The sequence below is a fragment of the Suricata suricatta genome, chromosome 4 (assembly GCF_006229205.1).
Source record: "Suricata suricatta isolate VVHF042 chromosome 4, meerkat_22Aug2017_6uvM2_HiC, whole genome shotgun sequence".
Lineage (NCBI taxonomy): Eukaryota > Metazoa > Chordata > Mammalia > Carnivora > Herpestidae > Suricata > Suricata suricatta.
In genome coordinates this window covers 59,094,554-59,121,430 of record NC_043703.1, presented here as the reverse complement: position 1 = coordinate 59,121,430, position 26,877 = coordinate 59,094,554, and the positions used below count along the sequence as shown (strand labels likewise).

Below are 26,877 nucleotides of genomic sequence, written 5' to 3'. Positions count from 1 at the left end.
TGGCTTCAGAGGTGTCACTCATGGGGGGTGGGACAGCTTAGGTGGAGTCTGGGGCCCTGGGGCAGGCTGCTTCTGATGGCTGCTCACTGCACTTTGAATGGGTTTTGTTTTCTGGCTCTGCCATCCCACCCTCCTCACACCCCAGTGTGCCAGGGGGCCCTCATTCCGGAAGGGCTCTCTGTGTCCACCTCCAAAAGAATGTCTAATACTCAGAAAGGCATATTGGTCTCTAGGTGCCCCCTAAACAAAGTTTTTCTGGACATCATGCCCTCAGTAGCATGTCATCTGTGAATAAGGAGTGCCGGAGACTTCCACACTTTTCCCATTAGAGGGTTCCCAGAGCAGCGATAATAGAGGTACAGTCCCGATGACCCTCTTCTCTGTTCTGCCTCTGAAGGAGGTAGGGGTGCGAGACTTTCCCTAATCCATATCCACTCTCTACTGCCCGGATGAGCCCTCCACTCCCTCAAGAGCCATGCACTTGAGGATGCACTTTGAGGATGGGGACACCACGCAGTGATGAAGACGCAGGGATGAGCCTGCAGAATGAGTGGCTGTGGCAGCAGTCCGACTCCCAACTCTCCCTCTCTGGCTTTGTGCAGCCACTGTCACCCTCTTGCTTTCTGAAAACCCCATGTGAGAGGGTCCAGATGGGATTAAGATTTTGAGGCAAGGCAGCAGTGTCTGTTACAGAGAACCAAGGATTTTTCCAAAACCATGCCTGGTCACTGAGACCATTTCTAAAGACAAAGGAGACAACCCATGTGAAGAGTTAGTACAGGTTAGTAAACTCTATATATTTAGCTATAGGCATTTTTATGAGACAGCACCCTTGGAATGTTGCTTGAGCCCTTGGCACTGGGTACTTTCCCCGTGTCTGAAAACTTCACTCTAGTTCGATCCCAGAATCTGAGATTGAGGGACTGATGAGCACGCTTCCATTAAATTCTGGTGAGAGGAGACAAGGCAACGTCCCTTACTCTGATTGGGGCCCAGGCCATCTTGGATTCTGGGGCATGAGAACTTCTGAGCAGACGTTCTGCCCTCCCCTCGACCCCCAACTCCCTGCCTTCCTACAACTGCATGTTTCTGAATAATGGTCAAGCCTTAAATAGTCTGCAACGTTCACAGATTCATTCAACAACATCTTTTAGAAAACTGTTGATGCTCTAGGGAAACAGAGAGTGGAGGCCAGACCCTAGGCTGGGATCGTCAGTGCTCACTCAACTGAAGACATGAGTCCCTGACTTCATACAGCCTGCATTTTAGTCGGGGAAGACACACAACCCAGAGCAAATAAATAAGGTCATGTTAGGTAGTGACAAATCTTAGGAAGAAAATGAAAAAACAGCAGTGGAGAAGAGGGCAATGAAGGCTTCTTTGGGACAGCAGCATGTAAGCTGAAATGTGTGGACAAGAGCCGGCCATGAGGCTGTCACAGGAACTTTCAGACAGTGCCAGGGCCTAAGCAAACATGAGCATGGTCAATTCAAAGAAGAATAAGAAGGCCAGTTTGTCTAAAGAGGGTGGAATAGGAAGGGGGCAGTAGGGGACGAGAGGTGAGCAAGAGCCCTGGTCAGTGTGGTCTTGAGCTTTCCTATCCAAACACAGATGGTCCAAGTGTAAGTAAGCAGCAAGTCAGGAAGCTATGGGAGTCCTTGGGAACGTTCCATGGGAGAACGTTTATGACTGCTCCATAAACAGCTCGGAATGGGAGGTCTAAGGATGCTTCATGTTCTAGACAGGGGAACAAATTCATTATTCAAGCCTGTGCTACATGGGGATTCCTCCACAGGAGAGGTGAACAGGGCTGGGCAGGGGCTAGACTTCTTGCTGAAAATGGAGACAGGAGTTTTTCAGCTGGGCCCGAGTCAGTATCTCCTCCAACTGCTGCTTTCCTGGACGTACACCAATACCAACAACCATAGGAGAAACTCAGGTCACTTCGGTTTGGGGGTGAAAACCGGATGGGTAGAGAACTGGTAGTTGTGGGGCAACTAGTTAGTCCTGGGCATTTTACCCACTTTATCTCATTTGGCACATGAGTCCCGTGATTGTTTTTGTAACAGGTAAGAAAGTTGAAGTTCATAAAGGCGATATAATTTAGACGAGGTCCCACAACTGGTAAGCGGAAGAAGTAGGACTTGATCTTTATGCTTGTTTGTCTCAGGCAGAACTATTTCGGTTTCCCCAGGGGGTAAGCCGCTCACTGCACATGGCCCTCCAGGCTTCACAGGGCCCCACATGTTTCTCTCCATCCTCTGGGCTCCGACTGAGCAGCCTTCTGGTTGTTTCTGGGTGTGACCTGCAGGGGTATTAGTGAGGGCCAGCTCACACAGTGTGGGCGAATGATACAACATGTGTGTGAGCCAGAGGCTTGGAAGTGACAAAGCACAGCCAAGCCATTGGGCCTCCATCTAGCTGTCCGGATACAGACCTACAGGATCAGAAATTGCTGTTAACAACTTCCCCAGGGAATTAGAGTTGAGTTTACCATGACACATAGGTCCTTATCTCTGATGGTTGGCAGCAGACATAGAATTTCCCCTTGAAGAATTCACGTCATCTGCCCCCTGGGTCTGCCTTGTCATTGTGATTTAGGTCTCAGTTCTTGTGGGTTTGGGGCTACATCTGATAATGTCATGCTCAGCACGGAGCTAGGTGAGGGCTGCCCGAAGGTCACTGCGGGAGCCCCCACTCTTACCTCCAGCCTTGGGGCCATTCCATGTGGCCCCGATGTGGGCATCATTATGGGAACATGCTTCTGTTAGTAGCCAAAATCTGTCAGGACCCTGGGTTTTGCTACTTTCCAGTTCTGCCTGTTTTCCAACCTCTAGGCAGTTGGGAGGACATTTAAGACTCACCACATCTGCCACCAACCTCACCAGATTGTCACCTGGTTGCCACGCTTCTGATCACATTCCAGAGGCACTCATTTCCCTCTGACCTTGCTCTCAGATGTGGGAAGTAGGTGCTTCCCTGCCTCCCTCTCTCCCTCTCTGCAGCCAGCTGCGGAGGCAGGAGCAAACCACACAGACCCTTCTCTGCGTGCCAGCTGAGACGTGATGCCTGCCCCTTCCCTCCGCCTTCTTTCCAATTTTTTTATACATTTATTTATTTTTTCTAAGAGAGAGTGAGACAGAAAATGAGCGGGGAGGGTCAGAGAGAGAGGGAGACACAGAATCTGAAGCAGGCTCCCTTAGCAAGCATTCAGCACAGAGCCTGACGGGGGCTCAAACCCACCAACCGTGAGATCATGACCTGAGCTGAAGTCGACACTTAGCTGACTGAGCCACTCAGGCGCCCCCACCCTTGGCCCCCTTTCAAAGGGGGGGGGAGGGGCGTCCTTGAATCTTTGCAAGGCCCAGCCAGAGTGTCGGCCTGCCCTGGCAATAGGAACCTCTCCAGCAGGACCCAGGCCTGCAGGCGGCACCCAGGACCTCATTTGCACTTCAATAACACTCTTTTCTTTTACTCTGCTCTGTATCTGGGTGTTAGAAGTGTTAGGGGAGAGACTCCCCGGTTCAATTAAACAGGAGTATTGAGCCGGAGAGAAATCAGTGTGTGTTGACGCAGATATTTAAGCAACCACCTTTCAGTATTGACTAAAAAATTGGCCTTCCAGCTGTCCCTGCTGGCAGGCTCTTCTGGCATCTCGTCAGACCACTGTTAATGTGTTTTTCAAATTTCAACTTGCTTCAACTTGTCTCCTAACTGATTCTCTCGATAATTATAATAATGGGTTCCAGGCTGACCTGCATACAGCACTTAGGCACATAGCCCAGGCTCCTCTCTGGAGGTGACCCCTTCTTGTAAATCAGGCCAAGCATGTCCACTTGCTGGGCTCATGACAGGTGAAGTCAGTTTGGAGGACCTGTTACCCCCGCTCCTACCTGTTCCACTGGAGAGTGTCAGCCACAGCGGTCTCTCTCAGAGTTTAGTGGTCCACCTGCTGGGGGCTTTGCTGATTCCCTCAAATCTGACTCAGTCTTCCTGATAGGAGGAACTTCGCCTTCCCGTGCAATCCTCCTCATGCGTGGAGGAGTCTTCGGTCACTTAATTGGCAGGTCCTTTCCCCTCACTTTGGAGGGTCTTGACAATACAAGTCAAGTGCCTTTTCCCACACATGTCCAGAGAGCGGGGGGCCCAGCTGGTGGCGAGCCCTGTGAAGGAGGCTGGGCCTCTATTCCTGGCCCTCAGGCTCTTCTGAGGTCTTACTAAGCCTGGCTGTCAAATCTTCCTGACCTTTTCTACTTGGGGCTGATGAATGGCGTGGCTGTTTTGTTTGATTTTGCTAGAAGACTGGTCTTCATATCTATTTACTTATTTATTAATATCGAAGTATCGTTGGCACACAATGTCACATTAGTTTCCAATGTGCGACATAGCGATATGATGAGTGTGTGTACATTATGCTGTGCTCACCACAGTGTGACCACCGTCTGTCACCATGCTATTACTGTACCATTGACTGTATTCCCTATGCTGTGCCTGTGGCCCTGAGGCATAGCTGTTTTTAACCTCAGCTTTCTAGAAATTGAGCTGTTAACCCAATAATGTTCTGTAGAAGGAAGATGCTGGGAAGTATAAATGAACTCTTCACAAACGAGGAGTTTACTGATAGAAGAACGTCGCCAGTGTGAGGGTAGGTGTCTAGAGTCACTTGTCAGCCTTGACATCGTCAACTGGGATGTAGCATCAGGAGCTGGTCAGCATGGGAAGGCATCAGACTCAGATGGCTGGGCCTCACCCCAAGAGTGACTCAGTAGGTTCAGAGGGGGTCTTTCGTCTCTGGTTTGTTAACCATCTCCACGGGGCATTCTGACATGCTGCCAGGCCAGGGAACCCCCATCACAGTAGAATGGGTATTAGCTTGAAGTCAGAATTCCTGTGTCCACATCCGGGTGCACAGGAACCAGCTGTGTCAGTTTGGGCAAGTCCACTTTGTTTCATGTTTCTCAACCTGATAGCAGAGTGCCTGCTTTACTGGTCACTTTGAGGAACACTTGAGATGCTATGTATTATCTGGAAACTGCAAAGTGCTGAAGGCATGTCACATACGCCAGTGCTTTGTCATTTAGGAACCCTATTGTTGGGAATCATTCACTTAACAAACATGTGATGGCAGGGACAGGCAGATCAAGGATGTGGCCTCTGCTCTGATCTCTGGAGAATGCAGGGGCTTCTGGAAGCTGGAGATCTAGTTCCTCCAGGTCATGACCTCTTTTGCCCATGGATAGAAACAGAAGACAAGGGGGAGAGGAATTCTAGAATGGCAACCACCCCCATGAAACCTGGTGGCCCCACTGCACCATTTTTATCACTAGAATAAAATTCTCTCACTGGTAGAGTTTCTCCTAAAGAATATCACTTCTAGAATTCGTGGCTCCTTTATCTGCTCACACCTATGAACTGTATGGTGTGGCCAGTCTGACCTTCCCCTAGAGCAGACGGATTCATTGGAAAATTAACTTAGATGGAACCAAGTAGGAGGAGATAAAGGGTTCTGTACACATGGAGACCATTCAGAGTAAAGGCCAAGTTGAGTGGGGGGGTGAGACATACAGGTGGGAGGGGACCCCCAACGGCAGTCTCCATGTGGGGAGCACCCAAATGGCATGAAGTCTTGGGGACAACTGAGAAGACTCAATAGAGAGTCAGACTTGAGGCTCAGGCCAAAGTCCCTGCCCCAGTCATGGAAAATCAGAACGGAAACTAAGACACGGTTTCCCACATCTTATTCTATGTAGGAGGTTCGTACAGATGCAGACTGCAGACAAAAAATTATTTCATTCACAAATGTAAGAATTCCTTCTTACAACTCCATGTCATATCCTTTATGACTCATGGAGTCCTGTCTATAATGACAAGCCAGAGACCAAATTCCATGTATATTTGCCAAGGCAATAACCCTTCCCAGAATGCCTCTTGGCTATCGCTACTGAACTATATAGCACCCCCTAAGTTCACATGTGACAACATTACACAAGCAATGGCTGTTCCCCAAGCCAGGACGGGTTCTTTCTGCAACCATTCTTTTTACTTACTTCATTTTTAGTAGATTCTGAAGTGGGTGTCAGTGCTGCTTTTCATTCTTTCCTGGGCTGTGTTGGTTTGTTCAACTGAAGATTGTTTATTTGTTTATATTATAGAAGGGATATTTAATTATTACCATTATATTAAAACCAAAAAGTGCAGCTAAACCAAAAGAAGAAAGCAAAAGTAACTGTAATTCCATCACCCAGAGAGGCTACTACTAATGTTTTGCTGCCTATCTTCCAAACTTGTGCATGTTAGGGTACACGTGCATGTGGATACATGAGCGTTTCTCTGCACAAAATGGGGATTGTCACACATATGCTGCTTTGTAACTTGGGAGGTGATTGATTTCTTTCCTTTGGACATTTAAACACAGTTCAAAACAGAAGAGGGCCATTTGAAAAGACATAATGTGCTTGACATGGTATAGTTGTTTCCCATGTGACTTGTGCTGTTATAGACCAAAGGCCAATTTACATCGCATCAAATGGAAACTCCAATTATTGAGTACTTCTGCAAATGTGTAATATATCTGTGAGGTCCCTGATATTCTGAGAGTCCTAAAGTTGCCTCTGAAGTTTCCAAGGAAGACTAACCTAGTTGAACTTAGTTTTGATGTCTAAAGTATTTCAAGATACCTCGATTTCAGTATGGAAAGATGCACATTGTAATACACAAGCAGGAAACTTCACCATGGCACTACATTTCCCAATGATGCGCAATAATGAACATTAACCGTAGCAAAATGATGAGACTAGTAGGAAGTCCTGAGGGGTTGTGAGCAATGGTGTTGTAGTACAAAAGATGATGAATGAGAACTCATCTTGAGTAAGCAAGGAAATTCTTTCACCATCTGGAGTTGAAATTGGATTGTAAAGTGTAAAAATTCCAGGAAGGACTTGTAATTCCATGCCAATCAAGGCTTGTTTGAATCGTCAGGTGGCATTGGCTCAAGTAAAGCTGTGTTTGGCCTTTGACCTGGTCGCTTTCGATATGCCGCTTCAGTTCTCCCAACACAATGCTACCTGGCCATTTTTTCTCTCCTTGTCCATCAGGGACTTTTTCTTCAAGGACAGAAAAGGGAAAGAAGAAGAAGATTAGTGAGTTTAATAAGAGTGCAAGGGAAATGTGGGTAGAAATGGAGGAGAAAGAGGACCACAGTTACACACAGGTGAGAAAGTAAAAAAAACAAAAACAAAAAACAACCAGGTTAGAAGAGAGAAAAATGTGCCATGGGAACAAGAGAAATGAAGCAGTGAGGAAACGTAGGTTGACACCTTTTTTGAAGAGAAATTAGAAGGAAGAAAAACAGACATGTTGAATTATGGGAAGATTAAAGGGTCTGTGAAATATTATTTCCTACTGTTGAGTTTACTTCCAAAATTCTTTGGGAGAGGATAGCCAGAAAACAGAATATTCATCTTGGTTACAAAGAAATGATCAGGAAGCAGGGGCACATCATAAACAGAGCCTCCCTGTCAAGAGGTAAAGAAAATGGTTTCCTTTGCTGGATTCCCTTATTTCAGCATCTCCAACCCCTTCTTTTTGGTTTGTATCTTCGTTCTGGGTGACCCTCACTTTTGGTACAATTCCAAAGACACAAAACAAATTCCTGCACTCACAACATTATCTTGTGGAGATTTTCTCTGATAGGTTCTCATAACATTTCTATGAGTTGAATGGGAGTAGTAATCCTTTTACATCTGGAGAAACTGAGGCACAGAGACACACTAGATGGGGAGTTCAACTGCCCCCTTAGTGCCGATGGTTAGTGACAGACCTGGCTGTAGCCATGTCCTCTCAATAGTATTCAGCTCTGTTCCTCTGTTTGCCATGATACCACAGCACAGCTGGTCTCACACTTTTCAAACACATTGTCCTTATCATTAATCTTGTGTATTCCATTTTTGAAACACTTACTTCCCTTTAAAATAATGCTTATATTTCAAAGAAAAGCCATACCACAATCAATTCTGTGATACAAAGTGAAAGGGCTAAAGAGTATTTGGAATAATAAAACTTGTAGAGAATTAGAAAAACACAAAAACAAAAAACCCTGTATCTGCATAATAGTGTCCAAAGAGCATAAAATATTGCTAAGCATGATTTAGTATTTTGTAAGGCAGGGGTGGGGGAGGGGAGGATGTACTATGGAGTTCAAATGAACATACAGCTAATGACATCTCCATTTAAGTAACTCCTGTTTGGCCATTCCCTATAAAGATGCCACATGTGAGGGCCTTACAAACCTTGATTCCTTGTCAGATTAGCCCCACCTCAGCCATGAGCTGAATACTCCAATATGAGCCATCACCAAGAGCTGCCCCAGTGACATGGTCTTGGAATCGTGCAACCCCCTCCTTGTTTGCTCCAGGGCCCTTTCCCAGATTCTTCCCTCATCCTGGGCCAGAGACAGGGGAGAAACGGGACAGGGCCAGCAAGCCCAAATTCTTCCACACCATCATGAGTACATAACCACCAATGTTCTTGAAGGACCAGTGCATTAGCAAATTGTTTGTGCTGAAAACTACCCATTGCTATTAAGATCTTAAAACAAGGTTAATCCCCGAACTAGGTTTGGGAAGAAGTCTGAAGTGCTAACAATCTCTGATGGTGAAAGAACTCATTTATTAATCTGGGGACAGAAGGCTGAAGATAGAAGCCCCTCCTGCATTTCCTAATTTCTAGAACACACAAGCCGCAAATCAAATATGTGACCTCTCGATGGTCTCTGAAACAATGACTGGTGTAAAAAAAAAAAAAAAAGAAAAAGAAAGAGAGAGAGAGAGAAATAGGAATGATATAAGACTTTAAAATATTAGATGCTAACTTTTCCAAATGAAACTGCAGGAAAAGCAGGGAGAGACGGAGACAAGGTCTTCCATCAGCCTTCTTGCCTCCATTACTTCTCTGAGTCCTGCTCCCCACCCTTCCTCCCTGTGTGGCTCATTCCCAGAGGTAGTTCTTTTCCAGTGCCTTCTCTCCGTGGGCTCTCTCCCATACTTACAATAAGAGCTGGCATTTTGAGTTCATACTCTATATCATCATTGCATTAATCACCTTACAAATCATTTGATTTAGTTATTCCAACAATATTGAGAGATAAGTGTAATCATTATTTCCCCACTCTTCAGATGAGGACAAATGAGGCCCAGGGAGATTAACAATGAACTGTGGCCCTACTGGGTGCAACCCTCCGCCTGTGTCATACTGATGTTCAGACCTCCTAGACAGTCACAGGGCAAGTTTGGAGGCTTGGTGCTATTATGTGCTATTATGTGAGTTACGCACAAGTAGAGATTTGGTATGTGACCAACAAGATGACACAGTATGGGACAAAAGAAAGACAATATCAACAAGGCCAAGGTCTGCGTGGGCTTTCTCCGCCTTGGCTGTGAAGATGTTCTCCTGCTCGGGAGGTAGGAAAGGAAGCTCAGGGCGGCCACACTGTGTTGTCCGGAGCCTAGCTCAGACAGAAGCCCCCTGACCAGTCTGAAGCTTGACTGACTTGCTCACCTCATTGTCTTGTTTCAGCCTCTGATGAAATGACACCTGGAGGGAGTTCAGAGGCAGGACAGGGCTCCGTGGAGGCAGCTGACAGGCAGCGGTCTTCGGATCAGACAGAGACACCTCACTTTCCTAATGACGCTCTGCCGTCTGGTTTCTGCGCTCTGCTGTAACAGAGGGAAAATGAACCCCTTGGCTTAATTTTTCCCCTACTCAGTTTTATGGAGACAAAGGAAAGTAACTTCTTTTCATTTCTCACTTCGAAACATCTTAAGCTGCGTCTCTTCCTCATTGTTCCTTTGAGAATAAAAGTCTAGAAATGAAACCCAATCCTGACAAGTTTGGAAAATGTGCTTTTACATTCTCAGTTTAAAGCCAGCACCCCCCCCACCCCCGCCACACTTTGAGACTGAGTCTTGTTTGCTCCCACAGATGAGAAGTTGGGCTGTGGGGCTTCGTTCTGTTTCCTTCTAACTGGGGGGCTTTCACGCTCTCATTGCTAGGGTTCCACCGAATCTTCGCCTCTGAGCAAAAGCCCCAGTGGCCAACTTCAGAGGATACCCTGACCTCTAGCACATTGTGTGCAATGTCTTGTTTTAAATGATGGTGGGTGAGAAGGGGGAGGAGGAGGCGGAGGAAAGAGACCCAGACCCTGCAGTTTATAAATCACCCCATAACACAGCCGGGATGTGAAAGGCCCTCGGCCAGGGGTTGGGAAAGGAAATCATTTTCATTCCCAGCCCTGGGAATGGTGTGAAGCAACAGAACAAAAGCTGCATTTCTCCAGAGATTTTCTGAAAGTAAGATGGAAGGGAAAATGTGAAAATCACAGGAAGAGCAGACTTAGGAAAGATAGGGAAGCAGGGCAGAATGAAGCCAGACCCCCAGGCCCCGGGGCCAGCTGCCTTCACGATGCAGAAGGCTCCCGTACTGCTTGTAGCTCTGGGCACGGGAACACTTTCTGCCCCAGAAAGCGCTGGAGATGTTCTCAGAGCTGTGGGCTGTGCCAGGCAGGAAGCAGAGATGTGGTCTATGGACCTGCATCTGCATTTAGGGGTGGCCAGAAACTTAGCATCTATATTTTACCTAGATAATACAGAAAATCTGAAGGCACACCTAGTTCTGTGATTCATCCTTGTTAGGACCTTCCTTGTCCCAAGAGGCATTAACTATCTCTGATAATTCCCAGGAGGGCACAGGCAAGACCTGACTCTGCCACCCCGCTAATCCCAGGGGCAGAAGGGGAGGGCAAGGCAACATGAGCTGAATTCCTTGCTCCATCCTTCTGGGAGGCAATTGTGTCTTGTGTCTAGAAACGGGCAGGTGCCACCTGCAGGGCAGCAGGGCTGCAGCTCAGTCAGATTAGATGCAGTGCGAAGTGCAGAGTCAAGAGATGTGCGTTCTTGTCCTGACTCTACCGCCTGCATTCATCTTGGGATCTCGGTCTCACCAGCTACAAAACAGGGTTAGTGACAGCTGATCCACCTATCTCACAGGGGTTTTTTTGGTGAGGATTCAGTGAAAGACGAGTGCAAATAGGACGGTGATACTCAATAATAGTAGCTACTAACATTTATTGACCACCAAACACATGCTAGGCATACTCGCATACTTGTTACACGTTACTTCTGCTCCTGGCAACAATCCCATAATAAGTCAGCTCTTGCAGTTCCTACTCAACAGGTAAGAACAAACTCGCAGGTTCAGCAGCCTGAGATTGCGCTGATGGAGGTGCCGGCAAATAGCCCAGGAAAGACACATTCTGCTCAATGTTCTCAGGTCAACTAAATGCAGGCCAGCCTGGAGGTATGGACCCTGGAGCCAGGTGGAGCCATCTTTGAATTCCGATCCAGGATTCAACTTACCAGCTGCGTGAGTTGGAGAAAGTTGCTTAACGTCTCTGTGCCTCAGTGTCCCTTCTGTAAAATGGGGATAATTAGAGGACCTGCCTCATAGGAATGTCATGAACTATACACAAAGCATTTGGAAGAGGTACCCACGGTTTGCAAGCCCTCTTCAAATGCTAAGAATTTTTATTTTCTTTAAACGTGCCTATTATACAAGGGAAAAATGATCCGGTTCACAATTCTTCTTCTTTCCCTGTATACTTTCCTTCAAAGTCCTTTAGCTCAGTTGTAGCCAGAACCCAACCCACAACTATGAACACTGTTAGGTGGCAGCATTGCTGGAAAGATGAGAGCCAAACAGCTGTTTGGTGGAGTGGAGGCTTTTTGTTTTGGTTTTGGAGAGAGGAGAGCAGGAGCCTGCAGCCCGGGCTCCCCACCCACACCTCGCTTTGCTTCCTTGGCCCCAGTAGAATATGCCCCTTGAAGCTCGGTTTTACCTAAGACTGCCAGAAATTGGGAAGCAGGTGCCCTAGCCTTGCGTGAAAATGGAGGACTTTGTGCAGTGTTTATTATGATGGAAATAATTATTTCCAGCTGTAAATGAATGACTACATCCTGCATTTGGTATCCTTCTGGAGCCAACTATTTACACGGGAGTAAACACTGATGGAGACAAATTTTAGGTGCTCAGAGAAACCTAGCCAGGCTGCCGACATTCTCTGGGAGCCCCTGGTCCTCTCCGGGAGCACTCTTCCTTGGATGCACTCCTCATTGCTGGAGCCCTCAGGAGCCCCTTGCCAAGCGTGTGTGTGTGTGTGTGTGTGTGTGTGTGTGTGTGTGTGCGTGCGCGTTCACGTGTGTGAACATCCACTAAGAGGGCAGATCAGCTTGGGGGATGCCTGCACCTCCGTAGCCTCTGCAAATGCTAAGCTCTACCAACAACCTCTGGGGCTCTGCCCGATATCCATCAGCTGGACATCTGGCTGTCACTCCAGAAAGAGACTTTTGTTTATGAGTTACAAATACTTTGCTCAGCAGGGAAGACACAATGAATCCACATGGAGCCCCCTCCAGGCCTTAGGGCCTTGGAGGAGAGGAACCCTCCCACACCTACCACCTGTTAGATTCATTCCACCCAGTCAGCCCGTCTGGCACCAACCTCTCAGCTCCCCGCAACTGCAGGCCACAGCCCTGGGCACAGCAGACTCAGGTCCAAGCAGATGGTTTCTGACCCAGTCTAGCTAGCCAAGGACTATTGCAGACTCACTGGCCTCCAGCCCATGTTAGAGAGGTGGACATTTTCATCAGTAAGAACTTAGAAGGGGCGCCTAGGTGGCTCAGCCAGTTAAGCGTCCAAGTTTGGCTGAGGTGATGATCTCACGGTTGGTAGGGTTGAACTCAGCATCAGGCTCTGTGCTGACAGCTCAGAGCCAGGAGCCTGCTTCAGATTCTGTGTCTCCCTCTCTCTCTCTGCCCCTCTCCACTCATGCTCTGTTTCTCTCTGTCTCAATAAAAAAAATAAAATAAATCGAACATGAAAACACCATCCAACATCCTTTCCCTAGGGAGCCCAGAATTTAATCCTGTGGCTTCTACAGCCAGCCCGACCTCTCAACCCTTAGGCCCCAAGCCTCTGGATGTGGAGCTCATGGGTGTGGTTGGAGGGGGTGATATGCCAGGATGCCCCTCCTGCCACCCTTTTTCCCAACCACCTTGCTTTCTGCAGGGCCATCCGAGCCTGGTTTTCGAATGCCGGGGCCTGGCAGGGGCTGGGGTCCCCCCGCCCCCCGCCCAGGTACCAGTGCTCATTCTTCACCACAGCCCACCTCCCCCACCTCTTCTTTCTCACCCTGTCCTCTTTTCCAACTTTCCTTCAGCCTGAGAAAGAAGGCGAATCATGTGCCTGGCTGAGGAGTGAGATCATTTCTCTCCCCTCTTAGCAGGCTTGCTGTCTGCTAGTCGGGGTTACTGGAAGAAGGCGGGAAAGCTCGATTTCCACAGAGAGCCATCTGGCTCCACAGACTCGCACTGATGCTAATCTGTTGGGTTATTTTTCTTTAGTCTTTTTTTTTTTTTAATTTTTAAAATTTTTTGTTCCTGAAGAACACTGCATCTGCAGCTGTAAACTGAGACCTGCTCCATCTGAAGGCAAGCGTGCATTTGGTACGCATGTTGATTACAGCATTATGCACTCCCCGCCCCCTTGTAGGTGTCAGGCCATCATTGTTATCATTGGTGGGTCTGTGTAGCTGTAACGGCAGGGCTGCACTTTCAAATGGAAATCAGGCAATTATGCTCCACATGGAGAAATCTGACAGATGCAGAAGTTTTACACCACTGGCTGTGTCATGGGGACAAAGGCGACCCGCACTCCCAGGAGATGGTTAAATAAATAGAATATGTTTCAAGAGTGCAGAAAAATCGAGGAATAATGAGCCATGTGATGCGAGTTCATAGATCCTGTGGCTGTTTAACTTCAAAATGTGATAATGATATGTCAACGAACTGCTTAACTCATCCCCGTGAAGGCAGCATTAGAAAACCGATTACAATGCGCATTCAAACACAGGCGGACGCCCCTCTCTGCATCTGTTTTTCAGCTTCTTAATGCACAGCCTCAGACTGTTTTCACTTGTTTTGCTTCCCTCTCACAGGGGGCTCCAGTCGGCTTAGAGAGAAGAGGAGCTGGTGGTAGCCTGGGGTCTGCATGACGAGCAGCTTCCCGTCAACATTCAGTGTGAGGCACATAGTTGGGTGCTCATGCCGGCTGGGAAACGTGGCTGCAATAGTCTCATGGCTGCTGCTGCTTTCGAGTTAGGTGCCAAGCCCCAGCCGAGTGCTCTGGCCCTGTGAGTGTGAGGTGCGTACTATTACCATTCAACGGTACAGATGGGGAAGAGGCACAGAGCTGAGTGCAAGAACTGGGCGTCAGCTCTAGCCCCTGACTCCTACCCCAAGTCTGGTCTTGGCTCTGGCTGCTTAGGTGCAGCCTCTCTGACTTTTCCACCGATGGTAGGAAAGATGCATGCTCACTCCAGCTCCCTCGACAAAGCCCCCCCCACCTCCCACCGAGGTCAGACACACATAGTTGGAGTTAACTAAATAGGAGGGACATAAAGTTGAAACTGAATTTTTTCCCATAAAATATCCAGCCATTTAAAGGAATGGTTAGTTGGAGCCTGAAAACTTGCAGTAAGATTCATCACTCAATTGGTCTAAAACTGAGTTTAAATTTACTTATATTACCAAGAAGTAAAGTGCCCCCAAATCCTGATCATTGCTCTTTTCTGTTGGGAAAGAAACAACTCAGAGCACACTTTGGCCCCTGGCTTTGGACTTGAGCAGTCCCTGAATCTCCCCCATTTCTCGGCTGTCGTGGATTAACATGAAAGCTGATGCCAAATAAAACTGAGAAAAAAAGGAAAGACATTTTATTTTTCAGAAACCGTATTTTTAAACTAAGCATATGACAAAATAAATAAAACAGCTTTACATAGGAATCACTAATGCTTTCTCAGATGAACAAGTGCCACTTTGAAAGTTCATGAAGCACCATTGCAGGGAGAAATCAGTAACTCAACAAAACCAGAGGTGTCAGGAGGCAAAAAGTTTGCTCATTTGCCAGTGACTAATAAACACCAGTCACACACACATCCCCCTCTGATCGTGACTTGTTTTACCCTATCCAAGGGTGGAAAAACATTGAAGGGGATTGGCAACTTTTTAGACAATTAGCTTCGTCATATGCTAGGAAATAAATTTCTGCTTATGGAAAATTACTTTTACTTTTTTCATTTTTGTTGAACACACATGTTTGAAGACATTAGAATAATATGCTTCCATTGCAGAAATGAAAAATATCATTAAAGTATTGTTATATGAAAACCTTAATTAAAAAGGATTGAAAACACTAATGATAAGCACAAGAGACTGAAGTTACAAATCACTCATGAATGGGTCACTCAGGAGCTCAGCAAAGCTGTAGGACCCCAATCCCGTGGGTGGGGCCAGCTATCCTGAGGAACCCACCAGCTCAGAAGGACTTGTATCACAGAGACCAAGCACTAAGGACGGAAGGGAGGAAAAATAGGGAGCAAAGAAGATGGAAATACTAATTAAATATTAGGAATTTAAAAAATTTAAAAATCAGGGCACCTGGGTAGCTCAGTTGGTTAAACATTTGACTTCAGTTCAGGTCACGATCTCATGGTTTGTGGGTTCAAGCCCCAAGTCTGACTCTGTGCTGACAGCTTGGAGCCTGGAGCCTGCTTGGGATTCTGTATCTCCCTCTCTCTGCCCCTCCCCCGCTCTTTCTCTCTCTCTCAAAAATAAATAAACATTAACTTTTTTTAATTAAAAATTTAAAAAATGCTAAGGCACTGGGGTAGCTGCTGGTTAAGCATCTGACTCTTAATATTGGCTCAGGTCATGATCTCATGGTTCATGAGACTGAGCTCTATGTCAGGCTCTGCACTGATAGCGCAGAGTTTGCTTGGAATTCTCTCTCCCTCTCCCTCTGCTCACCCTCCAACAAAATAAATAAATAATCATTAAATTTTATTTTAGATAAAAAAGAGGTTAAGAGCCTCAAAATATGTCGTAGTGAATACCATTCAACTGATTCAATATCATTCAATATCATTCATGATTGGTTAGCATATAATATCTCTCCACAAAGAACTTTGACATCTTCTTTATACATTGTTTACCTATCTAAAGTATTTTTTAATGTTTATATTTGAGAGAGAGAGTGAGCGAGAGAGCTTGAAAGGGGGGGTGGGGGGGGCAAAGAGAGAGGGAGACACAGAATCCGAAGCAGGCTCCAGGCTCTGAGCTGTCAGCACAGAGCCCAATGCGACTCGAACTCATAAGTTATGAGATCATGACCTGAGCCAAAGCTGGACGCTGAAATGACTGAGTACCCAAGAGCCCCCATATCAAAAGTATTTTTAATTAAACATTTGTCAAAAAAAGTAAATCAGTCCACAGAGAAATCTCTAAAAATTTTTCAGATTCAACCATTTACTATTTTGAAAGTTTTGTTTTAAAAACCTTTGATTAAAGAAGTTTTTTTATTTTTTGGTTTTGCTTTTTTCTTGTCTTTAACACATTTATTTGAAGATATTCTGGTAATCTTGCGATTCTGAGTTTTTTCAAAGTGAGTATAATTGGCAAAATCAAAATTGATTTTGACCCATCTCTTCCAAAAAGGTGTGTGTGTGCATGTGACTATGAACCTGGCTCTCAGGTCATATGGGTATTGTAACTCTGTATGTGACTATGTGTGCACATCACCACGGTACTTAAGAAAAGTAAAGCAGATTGCTGTATGATAAGGGTGCAGCGGGAATGCGACAGTGCAGGAAAGCTTTCCATTAATCATTCTAGTAAAAACATATCAACTTCCTTTATACGTGATTATGGACAAGGTGAAGTTTGAAAAACCATTTATTAAAAGAAGAAATAAAATGAGACAGCGAACAGACCATATAAAAAACACATGTGGGATTTTTCAGATTACACCCTTCACACCCTTGAGAAAATCTTTTCAAAGGGAGCCACAGTTACTCACAGAAGTGAGTCACAGTCCTCAGATGGATTGAATTGAAGGAATGGCTGAAAGGCACTGATTTAGATCAACATGTTAACAGCGGTCATCTTACAAGCTAGAATTATGGGTGACTTTATTTTTCTTCATCATGAGTTTCTGAGTTTTCCAAGGAATAATGTAAAGGGCTTATAGCATGTTGCTTAAATGAATGCGCACTGGACCCAAGCCACCAGATTTGGAGTCTGGCTTTGTGGCTCACTAGCTTATGCAAATCATTTTCCACCTTCGGGCTCTCAGTTTTATCTCTGCAGAAAGAAAACCATCATAGTCCCTACTCCAAAAAATTGGTAGGATGGCTAATGAGATAATGTTCGCAAAGCAAATAGTGTCTTGTGCATGTAACTGTGCAATAAATGCTAACCATTTACAAAAAATCCTTTAACAGCCCATGTCGGTATGGTTTCTTACAGAAATAGAAAAAGTGGAAACCCCAAGTCTCACTGATGAAGTCAATATAATTTTCATGGGCCACATTGCCTGGTCCCTGGTAGAAGGGAGCACTCCACTGGTTCTTGTTCTTCCACACTCCCCTGTGTCTGTCATTCACACACCCATTGCTGCCTGGCACTAGCGTATTTGTTGATATGTCCTGGAAGTGGCCACCAGGGCTGATTTTAAGCTAAGCATTGTTTAAGCTTTAACAAATGGCTTGGGAAACTCCTGAATATTTAACAATTTGCTCTCATGAACCAGCATACCATTGGCTAACTTCTATTTTGACAACTTCAACACCTGAACATTACATCTTATTTATTTTTTTATAAAGTTTAGTTAATTTGAGAGAGAGAGACACACAGAGAGAGAGAGAGCACAAGTGGGGAAGAGACAGAAATAGAGGAAGAGAGAGAACCCCAAGTAGGGTCTGTGCTGTCAGCCCACAGCCCTACTTAGAGCTTGATCTCACCAACCATGAGATCATGATCTGACCCAAAATCAAGAGTTGGACACTTAACCAATTGAGCCATGTAGGCACCTCTAAAACTGCATTTTAAATGGCAGTTTGGTATTGATGACGAAGAAAAAATAACTCCCCTCTCCCACCCCCAGGTCGGAACAAATACGGCACTGAATTTGTGGACAATATTACTAGTAGGGGCCATTAGCCGTAACTATACCTGTGACCAAATGGACTATTTTCTGGGCTGATTTTTATTATTGCAATGGTGAGATGAAGATTTCTTGGAAACCAATGGGGTTGTCAAAGGGAAGTCCACTCCACGGGTCCCCAGATGGCTCCAGCACCCTGAAGAAATGAGCAAGGTGGAGCATCTTCAGATTTCCTTATTTTTTTCCCCAATTTATTTCACAGGTCAAAATACCATAAAAAGGCATACACTAAGATGTCTTTTTCTGATCTCTGAACCTATCCACCTACTGCTCTCATTATAGATAAGCATTTTATGGGGCACCTGGATGGCTCAGTCGGTTAAGCGTCTGACTTCGGCTCAGGTAATGATCTCACGGTTAGTGGGTTCGAGCCCTGCTTCAGGCTCTGTGCTAACAGCTCAGAGCCTGGAGCCTGTCTTCTGATTCTGTGTCTCCCTCTCTCTCTGATTCTCCCCTGCTCACACTGTCTCTCTCTCTCTCAAAAATAAATAAAACTAAAAAAAGATAAGCATTTTACATTAATTTCTTGTTAATATTTTCTTTATGAAACTAGAAACACATACACATAGGTGTTTTTGTTCCCCACACCTACCCATCTTACACAAAAGGTATTGTTTACATTGTTCTACACTTACTTTTTTCACTTAACAATAAAACCTGACACTTTTCCACGTCAGTATATAGAGAACATCCTCATTCTTTTCTTAGCAACTGTGTAGTTTTTGTTAGGTGACATGCTGCAGACAGCCCCACATTCCTTGCTCCCTGTCCCATTGAAAGGTAGAGTCTACTTCCCTCCCCTTGTATGTGCCGGGCGTATCGTTTTGTTCACTTAACAGAATACAACGCAAGTGAGGCCGTGCAGGTAGGTCAGGCCTCAAGCTACTTCCTTAGCTACTTCCACCTCCTGCCTCTTGGGACACTCCCCTGGGGGAAAGATGCTGGGGACAAATCTGCCTACCCTGCGGCCATTGTGCGCTGTGGCCGCCAAGCTAGCCCTGCGGAGAGACCGCGTGCAGAGAGATCTCAGCCAGTCCCCAGCTATTTTAGCCATGCTGGCCTGTGCACCAGACACGGCAATGAAGACCGGATGGCTTCCGAAGATTTCAGCCCGGCCAACATCTGACTGCAACCCCACGAGAATTCCGATGTGAGACCGGCCCAGCTGAGTCCGGTCAACCCACAGAACACTGAGGGATGATAATTATGTTTTTGTTCTAACAATTATATTTTGAGGTCATTTGGCTACATAGCAACTGATAATCTAAACATGCTATGCAGATATGCATAATTTATTTAGTTAGCCCCTTATAGATAAACATTAGGGTTATTTCTAATCTTTTGTTATGGCAACTTATGATATCGTGAATAATCTTACCTATATGTTGTTTTGCACAGTTGCAGGTTTATAAATTCCCAGAACTGTATAGTGAGTCAAAGTTTACAATTTGGTGAGTTTCCATTCATTTAAAGTGCCAATTCCTTGCACATTTTTCTATTGGCTTGTTCTTCTACTTCTCAGTTTCTAGAAAATTAGGTCTTTGGGAAATGAGGTACAAATAGTTTTTCCCATTTATTTTGTATTTGGACTTTGCTTATATTGATTTTTGCCAGGAAGAATTGTATTTTTAAATCTCCCATGTTTCTTCCATTTCTTTTATCTTTTATCATTTAATCTTTGATCCATTTAGAATTCATCCTGACACATGCATCTAACTTTATCTAAATTGCTACTTGTCTTAAAATCATGTATGAAATAGATCCATATTTTTGCTACTGATTTGAGATTTTACCTTTATCACTTACTAAGTTTTAGTATGCATTTAGGTAGTATGTTTATTCTGATTCTTTATCGTCTATTCATTTCATTCATACTGCACTTTTAATTTTTTTAACATAGAACTATAGTCTAATATGTGAGATGGCTAGTGTATGTTTTGTTATTCTTTTTTTTAATTTTTAAAAAATGTTTATTATTTTTGAGAGAGACAGACAGACAGACAGAGTGCAAGCAGAGGAGGGGCAGAGAGAGGGAGACACAGAATCCGAAGCAGGCTCCAGGCTCTGAGCTATTAGCACAGAGCCCATCGTGGGGCTCAAACTTACAGACCGCGAGATCATGATCTGAACTGAAGTTGGCTTCATAACAGACTGAGCCACCCAGGTGTCCCTGTTATTCTTCTTAAAAAATTTTTTTAATGTTTATTTCTTTTTGAGAGAGAGAGAGAAAGCAGAGAGACAGGGCATGAGTGGGGAGGGGCAGAGAGAGAGGGAGACAGAATTTGAAGCAGGCTCCAGGCTCTGAGCTGTCAGCACATGGGCCCCGAACCCACAAGATCGCACAAGGTCGTGACCTGAGCCAAAGTTAGACACTTAACTGACTGAGCCTCCCAGGCACCCCATGCCTTGTTCTTCTTATTTTAAAGGATTCTTCTAAACATTCTTCTTACCTTATTTTCTTACCTGAGCTTTAGAGTCAAGTTGTGGAGTTACACAAATAATCTGGCAGTATACTGGTTGGAATTACAATACAGGGAAATTTCATTTAGGGAGATTTGCCATCTTTAAGATAGTCACTCCTTTTATCCAAGCGTATGGTATGCCTGTGTTTATTTAAAACTGCTTTTGTGTCTTTCAGGCTCAGTTTAAAGTTTTTATTTCATAAAGATATGGAACATTTTTCAGGCTTATTCTTGGTTATTTTAGCTTTTTTGTTGTTATTCTAAGTGTAAAGAGAACTTCCATTACACTTCCTAATCAGCTGCATAAATGAATGAAAGCTTTTTAAAATTATATATTGATTTTATATTAAGCCACTTTACTCAATTTTTATTTTTGTAATCTTTTTCAGATGATCCTCTTGGGTCATCCAAACATATAAATATGTAATTTGTAAATAATGATAATTTTACATCTTTTCAATCTTTATGTGTCTAATTTCTCTCTTTCCTGTTTATAACATTGTTAGCTTATTCTTGCCATTAGTAGGCATGATATTGGTATTTCTCCTTTATTTATTTTTTTATTTTTAGAGAGAGAGAAAGCGTGAGTGGGAAGGAGGAGAGAGAAAGTGAGAATCCCAAGCAGACTCCATGTTCAGCATGGAGCCCAAGGTGGGGGCTCAATCCCAAGACCCTGGAATGATAACCTGAGCCAAAATCAAGAGGCAAATGCTCAACCAAGTGAGAGCCCTGGTATTTCACCTTAAAACATATGTTGACTTTCAAGTTGGCTTATCCTAGCAGGTGCATATCTATTCTTATTCACTGAATTTTTTAGATCAATAATGGAAGTTGAATTTTACTACATATCTTCAAAGCACCTAAGAGTAAAATACATAGTTTTTTTCTTTGATCATTTATATGGTGAGTTCATTTAAGTAGACCTCCTGAAATTGAACCATCTTTGCATGGAATAAATGCCACTTTGTCATGCTATACTATTATCTTAAGAAGTTGCTTGAGTCTATTTGGTAGAATTTTGCTTTGTATTTTTGCATTGGTATTTTAAAATTATTTCATTTAAAAAAATTTTTATGGTTTTTATCAGGTTTTGTAATTCAGTATTATGCTCACTTTTGTGTCCTGCTAATATATCTTTCCTATGCCCATATCCATTTCATTTTGTTTGCTTTTCTCATTTTGACCATCTATGTTCCTTACCGTGTTTTATTATCACCCATTTTCTCTCCCAATTCACCCTCATTTCTCTGATGGTTCCTTTTTTTCTCCCATTTCTACCCTGGATGTCACCAGCTCACTCTTGGTCTCTTGTCTTGCTGTCACTGGTCATGGACGGCCGTGCCTCTGCACTGTGCCCCAATTTGGTAGAGGTGACTGCATCACTAAATATTTCTCATTTGTTATACAATACTATTTACAAACTATATACACACTATTTCCATCTGCTCTTTGGGAACATTTTATCTGCCATTTAGTCTTCTTGATCTTCTTGTTTAATGGCTTGAGTCTCTGGAACAATCTGAGGGTTCTTTCTGATGTCTCACTTTTGGGGCCAGTGAATTTTTCTTGGACCAAATATTTGCAGGGTCACATCCTAGCCTAGTAAGAATTTTGTTTTTAATCAAGATTTTGTGCATGAGTTTTAGATATCTTCTCCCCAGTCAGTAAAGACAGGCAGCAATAGGGTTTTCAAAAAGCACCTCTCTTTCCTGCTGCTGGTAGATAGGGCTTTCCCTGCAGAGGTGTGTGTGTGTGTGTGTGTGTGTATGTGTGAACACTATTGTTTCTACTTATCACAGTCAAATTGGGTCCAGAAAGTTCTTGCCACCCTTATTTGTACATTTTTCCCTCTGTAGTAAAACATGAGACTCAGATTCTGTTCCTCACCTCATCTTTCCCTTTTAACAAATGTATTTTACCAACTCATCCTGATATCTGAGGCCATGTACTCTCCTCTCTGCTTCCCCACTTCCCAGCATGCTCCCCTGCTGTCTGCAGGTCTTCCCTCTATTTTGCTGTTCTTAGTCTTAACTCCCTCCTACTTTTGCTGCAAATGAATATTTTATTTTCATTTCTTATTTTACTCTCTACAACTTCAAAGAAAGGAAAGAGACAGACAGACCTTCCATCTTTATACTCATACAAGAAAAGTACATAAATATTCCTATTTCAAATTCAATGTCAAGAGTCTAACAGATTAAAGCAGCTAATTTTGAAAATCTTATAAAGAAAAACAATATGGGATTCACTTTCCAGAGCATGTGATGTTTTAAAGTCGCAAGATGGATTTAAAGTATTCAGTATATTTTCTTAGCTTATCATTTGGGCAAGTATCTCTCTGGACCTCATTTCTCCAATGAAGGGAAAGAATCTCTAAAGCCTTAAGACAAAGTGGACAACTCAAGGTTTAACTCCAAGAAATTAATCACATGTGGTGAAACTTAGGCATGAGGATACTTGGATGGGGAGAAGTTTGGAGTGCTGAAGTAGACAGCGGAGAATTAAGTTGTACAGAGAAATTATCCTCTGCCTGGCTCTGTGCTAGGAACGTAACATACATCAATGTTCCTGCGGGCAGGTATTATCATCAGCTCCATTTTAGGGTCATAGAAACTGAGGTTCTAAAAGGTTGGATAACTTATTCAAGATGGCAGAGCCAAGACAGAAACCTGCAAGCTTCTTGGTTTGGGAGCCCAGTGCTCTTCCTAGAGCAATTCTCTTTGATGTGCGGGTCTGTCCTGCCTTAAATGCACAGGCCATGGTAACATTCCTAGTCACTAAGGCCTTCTGCTTCCTTGCCTTCCTTCCCATTTCCATGGTAATTATTTAAAAGACCAGATGTGTTTATGTTTTTTTATTTATTTTTGACAGACAGAGAGAGAGACAGCATGGGCAGGGGAGGGTCAGAGAGAGAGGGAGGTACAGAATCTGAAAACAGGCTCCAGGCTCTGAGCTAGCTGTCAACACAGAGCCCGATGCGGCACTCGAACCCACAAATGTGAGATCATGACCTGAGCCAAAGCCAGTCGCTCAAACGACTGAGCCACCCAAGCGCTCCAAGACCTGATGTTTTAATACACATCCTATGGATATAACCATGAATGCAACCAAACTAATTGGACCCGCTCTGCTAGTAAACCCCCAATGGACAAATCTAGGCTGTGTTAAGGTAACTACATTATGCCTATTCAGGCTAATGCTCTGGAAACTATATTCTAAACAACATGATATTCATTTACTAAAATTTTAATTAATTTTAGCCAAATCAGCCATTTTAAAAATAGACAAACTACTTATATTAGAAGACCCAAGGCATCTTTCACTGAGCTCATCTTTTAAAACAAGACAAAGCAAACACACACACACACACACACACACACACACACACACACACACACACACAAACCCATCGGTACCTTTGTTCATATTTAAAAAAATTGTTGCATACCGCATTTCGACCATTGTTCATTGTTCACTAAGGAAATCAATGCAAATAACCTTCATGTTTATTAAAAGTAAAAAAAGGCAAAAAATTCATTTCCTCAAAATATATTTGCTTAGAAATTCTTTTTACCTTATGACCTTCCTTGGCCTTATAAACCTGTCAGCAGAGCAAACTGGGAGCCAGGTTCCTGCAGACACAAACTCCACCACCCCTTTTACAAGTCTTTATTCTTTGGAAATGTAAACACTTGTGTTGAAAAGCATTTGCTGGTAAGATAAATGAGCAGTAAAATGATTAGTGCCCATTTAGTGATTACTTACCTCTGGGCCTGTTAACCACAGACAGCTGACTTGAGGAGCTTTGAAAGCTGACTCCTGTGCACCTGGGTCGATGTGGCCTCCTGGGGCCCTGTCTGGGCCTCGCAGACCCCAGAGCCCCGGACAGGCGCTCCTCACAGGACTGTTAGTTGGCCTTTGTGGTGTCTCCTTGGAGCACAGGTTCGAACCAAAACGTAGCTTGGAATTATCGCTGCCACCTTTAGGCCATGGCACCAGGCAGAAAGAAGTGAAATCATATCCCAAAGAGATTCTCCAAACCCCTAGGAGCAGAGCCTGCCTCCTCCTGATTCTCCTCGGCTTCTCATTCTAAGGGCTGCGCATGACGTGAAGGTTCATTCCCCCCCCACCCCGTCCCTTGCCTCAGGCCACACCCGCCTGATCCCAATCTTCCCAGCTCAGGCACACCTTCGCCATGGAACTTTCCAGTCTACATCCCACAGTTCGAATCTCTTTTTGTGGCTCTTCGATTGTTTGAGAACCTACGTTTCCATCCATTTCCAAGCCAAACTCCTCTGCCTGGCTTTCAAAACCTGGATAACCTGACCTCACCCGATTTGCTGAGCGTTGTTCCCGATTCCCTGAGCAGCCATGCTGGGTCCTAGAAGGATAGCTCAGGGCTCTGCCAATTAACAGCTGCTGCGCCTCCTAGTTTGCAGTCTTTTCTCTAGAGAAAAGTTTAAAACTAGCAAATGGATGAGTTTACATTTACTGGAGGAGAGACCTTCCCCAAGACAGTAGCATATGCGTCCTTATTACTGATGTTGAGCTCTTGCCAAATACTCACAATATTAAAATTAACTGGTCTCAGCTTATATGCAGTGAAGAGTAGCGTATAAAGGGGCGTGGTGCTCAGTGGTGGTGTAGACTGGTCACTGTTAAACACAACGTTCTCACCAACTACAGGGATGTTCTGAGGAGTGGCTCACTCTGAAATCACCCTGATTTTTATGGTTTTGAGTTCTAATTGCTTGTTCTAACTGCTCCCCTCTTCTTGCTCTGTTGAGATGACAAGGTGTTATTTATTCCTCTTCTCAGTGTGCGTGCCCATGGGTGGTGAGCTGACACCGGAAAACAGAAGTTCCAAGAAGTCCTTCAAAAATAAGGATAAACTGGCCTTGAGTGGAAGCCTGGACCTTGTGAAATATGATTGTCCAAACGCCAGGGCCTGGCAGGTGGGGAAGAAGGGCAGTGGGGGTGTCCGGAGCGGCTGCACGTTGAAATCCTGGTGCCCAGACTACATCTCAGACCAATTCTATCAGAACTCCTAGAGCAGAGGCCCCAGCGTCATTGTGTTTTAAAACTTACAGATGATTCCCAATGTGCAGCTGAAGTTGGGAAGCACTCACTGCTCCCCACACTGAGTGTCACTCCAGTGACAGCTAGTGTGTGGTGGGGGAGTAGGGAGACAGGAAAGCCAGCGACATAGCATCTGGGCCAGAGTGAAGGTTCTAGCCCGCTGCTCCCCACACCTCCCCCCACTTTAGGCACAGAAAATTCATTGTCTTGAAAAAAAATTCTGACTGGCTTTGACTGTATTAAATTTCCTGAATCATTTTTTATTCCGTTTTTTTGGGAGGTATGTACATTCTTTATTTGGGTCATGGGAATATAGTTAATAAATTATAATATTTCTTAGTTCTTTTGAGAATTTCCACAGGATAGATTTAGCCCCAGCCCTCTGAAGTCATTTTCACTTTCATTTAAAAAATAGGTAATAAACCACTTCATAAATGTCAAACACTGTGCAAGTTTCTGGGGACACAGTGGCCTTGGGGGAGTCCTCAAGCCACTCCCATGTTTGAAGGTCTGCTCTAAGGGCTCACGGGAGCGGGCAAACAGCTGTGTTCCCAGCTAAGATTTGTCACAGCGGCGTGTGAGGGCACACAGCCGGATCGTGCGGGACAGAGATGCAGGTGGAGTTGGGAAATCATGTGCAGGCGTCCTCAGGCTCCGCTCGCCCTCCCTCCCGCAAGGGTCACACAGGGCAGCTAAATATTTGCACGCGTTCATCATCATTTCTTCTGTTTCTACGGGTGGGCAGAGCTGAAACAAAGGGATGGCGGCATTTTGAGGCCTTTGGTATTTTTTTCCCACTCGGCCTCCAGAAGTTGCCCTTTTTTATATTCTCCCTGGCAGTGTCCATTCCCAGCATCCTCTCTCGCGCTACGTGAGACTGGTTTCAAGTCCTTGACAATTTGATGAGGAAGGAGGATCGCAGTTTATTTGCGCATCGGTGACTCTGCAGTGAGTGTGGCCGCGTGAGACACGCTCGGCTCTGTGGGAGCTAGAGACACGGGCCGGACGGTCTCTCCCCTCTCTCCCCTCGGGACTGCTGACAATCCGGCTGGGAAATGGCCTTATACTCCGTGACAGCAGGCAGGTCGGAGGAATGGACTTTTTTTGGAAAGTGCTGGGGTTTTATTGTCATTGATCTATTTTAATTTTAGTTTTCCTGTGAAGTATTTCTGAAGAAGAATGAATAAGACAATATAGTAACATATAACATATACAACACATATAA

General features: G+C 44.6%; 1 protein-coding gene and 1 long non-coding RNA gene across 2 annotated transcripts in view; both read left to right on the top strand.

The window, feature by feature from the left end:
* LOC115290587 (guanylate cyclase soluble subunit beta-2-like) overlaps nt 1-9,719 on the top strand; it is a 30,267-nt gene extending 20,548 nt beyond the window's left edge. The window contains exon 11 of the mRNA XM_029938466.1: nt 9,574-9,719. Coding sequence (XP_029794326.1) covers nt 9,574-9,719 — 146 coding nt within the window. The remainder of the gene's footprint in view (nt 1-9,573) is intronic.
* Nucleotides 9,720-14,156: 4,437 nt separating this feature from the next.
* On the top strand, nt 14,157-26,094 carry LOC115289532. Its single transcript, XR_003907667.1, has 2 exons — nt 14,157-14,253; nt 25,392-26,094. It is a non-coding gene; the product is annotated as an uncharacterized LOC115289532 (long non-coding RNA).
* Nucleotides 26,095-26,877: the final 783 nt, after the last annotated feature.